Source organism: Cetorhinus maximus, chromosome 4 (assembly GCF_964194155.1).
Source record: "Cetorhinus maximus chromosome 4, sCetMax3.hap1.1, whole genome shotgun sequence".
NCBI lineage: Eukaryota > Metazoa > Chordata > Chondrichthyes > Lamniformes > Cetorhinidae > Cetorhinus > Cetorhinus maximus.
The window spans coordinates 158,868,160-158,874,159 of NC_135882.1; the positions used below are offsets into that span (position 1 = coordinate 158,868,160).

General features: G+C 43.6%; 1 protein-coding gene across 1 annotated transcript in view; it reads right to left on the bottom strand.

Annotated features, from left to right (window-relative positions):
* The window catches only part of acss2l (acyl-CoA synthetase short chain family member 2 like), a 114,954-nt gene extending 109,171 nt beyond the window's left edge, over positions 1-5,783 (bottom strand). The window contains exon 1 of the mRNA XM_078541043.1: positions 5,486-5,783. Coding sequence (XP_078397169.1) covers positions 5,486-5,615 — 130 coding nt within the window. The 5' untranslated portion in view covers positions 5,616-5,783. The remainder of the gene's footprint in view (positions 1-5,485) is intronic.
* Between the last annotated feature and the right edge of the window lie 217 nt (positions 5,784-6,000).

The window sequence follows — 6,000 nt, forward strand, 5'->3', positions numbered from 1 at the left end:
TATCCCACATCTAATAACTGTGTAGTTGCTTCATATTGAATTATAATTTAAAGATCAGTAAAGTTGTACTGATTACATCACAATCATTTATCCTTAAATCAGAATGTCATCAGAGTGCAGCTCAAAAATTACAGAATGAATTGGACAAAATAGCATAGACAAGCACTAAGGGAAACAAAAAATGAGCAACACTTATTCTATAAATCTTGAACTAGCTCAAGGTTGAAGTTCAAACAAACCTAGAGGGAGAAATTCAACTTTTTCCAGTTTCCAGAACAAAATCAGTAGCACAATTCCAATGCACACCTGAAGACTTTAGGAAAATTGGGTCCGGAAAAAATTGGGCCTCGAGCTTTGTTTGCAATGAATCAGTGATTTTCTGACACCAACTGGGCATCCCTATGTAGCTCACTATTGGAGCCAGGCCAATCTGACTGGTTCTGATGATGAGCAAGAACACAGGTAGGGCCTGGAGGAGAAAAAGTGGAAGGGATGGGTTATCAGTAGCTGACAGTATTTTTTTGGAACCAGGAGGGGCAATGCTACTTTTTGGAGTGGCCTCCAACAGTTCCTTTGAGGACTTCTGACTAGGCCGCTGAAGCTGGAGGTAGCATGCATAGCACAAACTCCAATCATCTGCTGACCAGTTTTGATTGGATTCCTACAACTTACATTAGGACCATCAATTGAATATCTGGAGTGCCTAACACCTGTTTCAGGTGGGTACTCTTTACACCTCAAAGTCATAGAGATTGGGTAATGATCCAAAATTAGTTCCCTCCCTGTGGTGATTTAATGCCCATAAAAGCAGACACAGAGAGGGTCAATTTCTCCCTACTCAAGTCTTAATAGATTCTACACTAAATATGTCCAGTCAATAAGAAGCTTCAATCAAAGCTAATACAATGTTAATCAACATAGTTAAAAGGGTAGAATACAAGTCAGAGGATTCTTGATCACACCCACCTTTAGTACAGTGTATAGTTCTAAGCTATTAACCACAAAGGAGGCATTCAATATTTGAAGGCAGTGTGAATAAGAACTGAGACAGATCCTTAATGTCAAGATTCTGAGTTATGAGAAAAAAACTAGAACAACCTAGGCTTTTTGCTCTTGAAATGGGGCATCTGGGAGGTGATATTGCAAAAGTAAATAAAATTGAAGGTGATATGGAAAATATAAATCAGAAATTATGTTAAAATAAACTGCATGGGTAGAATAAGAAGACATAAGCCGGAATTTTCCATGCCCATTGACATTGAGCATGTTCGAAGGCGTGAGCGGACAATATGGCACGATTGGTTTCACAACAGCATAAAACCAGTTTGCAATCGTCCGCTCAGCCCACCAGACACCTGGGAAGCCCCTGGCTCTGCCTGCTGTGGATCAGAAAGTGCATTGTGCTCACCAGATTGTGACCCCGAGGCTATTCTAAAGCTAAGGCTCACTGAGCTGTGTGTCTCTGCGCTGGTGGAGGATGTGGGTGAGTGCTGTGATGGGACTTCAAGCAGGGTGCCTTCAGGTTCCTCTTCAGGGGTTTCTTTCGGGTTTGATTGGAGGCCTTGGGTCCTGTCGGCTGTTTCCCAAATGTGCCTGCAGAAGCAAGGGGAGATAATTAGTGCATGGCAGTGGCCTATGAAACAGGACACATCAGTCACAGCATGGTTGTCTGATGGATGTTGCACTGCTGGACCCTCACTTGGTTGAGCTCTGTTGACCTCACCGTCAGCACAGGACCAGTCCAGATCATTGCCGGCCAGCTGAATGGCTCTGTTTTCAAAGTCTGTGAGGACCTTGATTTCAGGCATTCCTCCACCGATCTGTGACCCCTCCCTCTTGTTGTGTGTCAGCTTGTCCTGCATGAAGAGAGATGGAGAGAGTGTAAGCAGGATGCCTACCAGGCCAGGTGGTAAGTGTGCATGGCATGTGTGGGCAGTCCCATGGATGGGATGAGGACAATGAAGGTGTGTGTGAGAGAGTGAATGGTGATGTCCCTTGAACTGTTGGTGAGTGAGACCCCTATGAATGTGTGATGGGTTTGTGAGTGTGAGAGTTAAGAGTGAGAAGAGTGACTTACCCCAGTGGAATGGAGGAGATCATTCATCCTCTTGTGGTGCTGGGTGGCTGTCGTCTTTTGAAGGGCGTTGGCACTGACCACAGCTACCACCGCCTCCCAAGCCTGGTTGGTCATGCCGCTGCCTATCCTGCAGCTTGAATGGGGGTAGAAGACATCCCAGTGGGACTCCACGGCATCCAAAAGTGACGCGTTGCTAAACCTGGGGGCTGCAGTCTTTTTGCCTTTTGTGGACATCTTCCCTGCAGCGGTTATGGCCTGGAAACACTGAGATGTATGCGCACGGCTGGATTTTAAATATGGTGCCCAGCGTGATGATGAAGCGGCGAGGTGATGGCATGGCGGGCGAATCAGAGCCCGCCCGCCATGGAAACAATGTGTTTCCCGAGAATGCATAAGTAATGTGGCGGGTTTAGCATGATACAGCTTGAAAACCTGCCATCGTGGCCGGAGGGTAAAACATCGTTTTACCCACCCACTACCACCCTTAGTGCAAATCTGGGATGATTCTGCCCATAGATTCTAACCAATAAAAAGCGAAATTAAAGGAAAAACATTGCAACCTTTTGTGACCTCAAGGTATCCCAAAGTGCTTCACAGCCAATGAAGTACTTTTGAAATATAGTTACTGCTATCATTTAGAGAAAATCAACACTCAATTTGTGCATAGCAAGCTCTTACAAACAGCAATGAGATACATGTCCAAATAATTTGTTTTAAATTATATTAATTGATGGATAAATATTGGCCAGGACACCCAGAAGAGCTCTGATTTGCTTGAAACCAGTGTCACGGGATCTATTACATTCACCTGACAGGGTCAGTAGGTCCGAATCAGAAATATGGCATCGTCAACAGTGCAGCACTCCATTTAAGTTTCAGCCTGGGTTATAGGGTCAAGTCTGGAGTAAGATTTGAACCCACAATTTTCTGTCTTAGGGTGAGGTGGCTACCACTGAACCAAGGGAGAGAACATTTTGGCACTAATTCAACTTTATACAATGAGTGATCAATACTTGGATTAAATTCCCAGATGGAGTCGTAGAGGCAAAAATTCTGCAAGAGTTAAGAAAGGATTTATGTGGGTTAATTAAGGAAAGCCAACTTGGATTTGTTATCAGCAAATCATGTTTAATTAACTTGCTGGAGCTTTTTGATGTGATAACAGAGAAAGTTGATGAGGGTGACACTGATTATGTGGTAGATGGGCTTCCAAAAGGTATTTGATAAAGTGCCGCAAAACAGACTTGTGAGCAAAGTTAGAGCTCATGGAATAAAAGGGACAGTAGCAACAATACAAAATTGGCTGAGTGACAGGCAACAGAGGTTAGTGGTGAGCAAAAACAGAAAATGCTGGAAAAACACAGCAGGTCTAACAGCATCTGTGAAGAGAAAAACAGAGTTAACATTTCGAGTCCGTATGATGCTTCTTCAGAGCTAAAGAGAATTAAAAATGTGAAGCAAGTTATACTTTTTAAGAGGGTTGGAGTAGGTGAAGCTGGATAGAAGGCCAATGATAAGGGGGGAAAAGGAGAGATTGACAAAGATGTCATGAACAAAAGGACAAAGGGAGCGTTAATGGTAAGCAGTTGTTTTTCGGACTGGGGGAAGGTCTGGAGTGGAGTTCCCCAGGGACTGGTGTTTGGGCCCCTGCTCTTCCTGATATATATTAATGACCTAGACCTTGGCACACAGGGAACAATTTCAAAATCTGCAGATGATGCAAATCTTGAAAGTATTGTTAACCATGTGTGGATAGTGTAGAACTTCAAAAGGACCATGGGCCGTTTGGTGGAATGGGCAGACAAGTGGCAAATGAAATTTAATGCAGAGAAGTGTGAAGTGATTCGTTTTGGTAGAATGCGTCGAGACAATATAAAATAAAGAGTATAATTCTAAAAGGGGTGCAGGAGCAGAGGGACCTGGGTGTAGATGCACTTAAACCATTGAAGGTGATGGGACCAGTTGAGAGCACAGTTAGCAAAGCACACAGCATCCTGAGCTTGGTCATTAGGAGCACAGAGTACAAAAGCAAGGAGGGCATGTTAAACCTACATAAAACACAGATTCACCCTCAACTGGAGTATTGTGTCCAATTCTGAGCATCACACTTTAGGAAAGATGTGGAGGAGAGGGTGCAGAAAAGATTCAGGAGAATGGTTCCAGGGATGAGGAACATCAGTTAGATAGATTGGAGAAGCTGGGGTTGTTCTCCTAAGAGAAGGTTGAGATGAGATTTGATTATTCAAAATTTGATTATTCATATTCAAGATTATGAGGGGTCTGGACAGAACAGATAGGGAGAAACTACTCCCATTGGTGGAAGGATCGAGAACTAGGGGGCACAGATAAGGTAATTGGCAAAAGAAGCAATGAGGAAATACTTTTTCACACAGCAAATGGAATGCACTGCCTGAGAGTGTGACGAATGCAGTCGATTGAGGCTATCAAAAGGGAATTGGATCATTATCTGAAAAGGAAAAAATTGCAAGGTTACTGGGAAAAGGCAAGGGGAATGGCACTAGGAAAATTGCTCCTTCAGAGGGCCGGCACAGACAAGACAGGCTGAATGGCCTCCTTCTATGCTGTAATCATTGTATGATTCTATGGATTGGATCCTGCAACAGGGGAGGGGAATTTAAGGCCACTCTGAATGGCTGAATGAATGTGGTCTGAATGGTCTTCATCATCTGTAACTACCCAGTGACGTTGCATAGAATGACATTGATCAGAAATGTCATTCCTGAGGTTAAATGGCAAAAAGACAGCCGCCAAATACTATAACAACTTGCATTTATATGGCACCTTTAATGTAAGGTGGCAGGACAGATTGAGAGCGTGGTTAATAAAGCATATACGGCATCCTGGGCTTTATCAATAGGGGCCCAGAGTACAAAAGCAAAGGAGGGTATGTTAAACCTGCACTGAACACAGATTCACCCTCAACTCATATGTCTCAATGTGGCTTTACGGCAAGTGTTAAAATAAATTTGATGAAAAGCCAGTTGATGAAAAGCTTAGTGAAAGAGGTTTGAGGTAGGTTTTGAGAAGCATTTTACAGGAGGAAAGCGACAAAGGAGTTTGGGAAGGGAATTCCGGAGCTTCCAGGATTCCTGGCAGCTGAAAGCATTAAGAAGATGTTGCAAGAAAGTCATTGAGAAAATTGCTTTGCCTGTTGACCCCAGCGCAGAATTTCGTCTGTGTAAAAGAGTCGCACCCTGCGCGGAGTAATGAACTAACTGAAGTTTGAACCAAGTTTGTTTATTTATACCACAAACAGAACACAAAAACATCAACCGCAATAGCCGAAGTTAACAAACACCTCAGTGTTATGGTAGATAGATAGTTAAATATTTATGCCCAGATTGGATTTCGTCAGCTCGTTTTTCTGAATTCTTAAAAATACTATACCTTCTGGATTTTCAACAGATTTCTTGTGCAGCTTTGTGTACGTTTCAAAGTCTGGCACATGAGCATTTGGTGGAATGATTCGGTCGGGGTGGTACACCAACTTTCTCACAGAAACTCTTTCGGAAGTCATGATGATCTCCTGAAAGTGAACCACTCCAGCAGAGATTGCACTCAGCACGACTGAGAGTAAAATACCCGAAACCTCCGCCAGGCTCCGCCCCCATGTACCTGCCACAGGCTAGCCCACCCCCCTGGCAATGTCAAAGGGTTGGTTTATATTGAAACATAAGGTCTGTCGAATTACACAGATGCATAGATGATATCTTCAGATACATTTTAATGCAGGTATCGCAATGCGTAATACTGCTAAATGCAAAATAAGTACACGCCAGCCCCTTGACTTTCTGGTTACGTTGGTAGTGCTCCCAATGCCTTCTCTGGGGTGTGTTGGTGCCACCCACCATGCAGTTATAAGGTGATGTGGTCGGAAGATTGGGCTATCCAATCGCAAACTT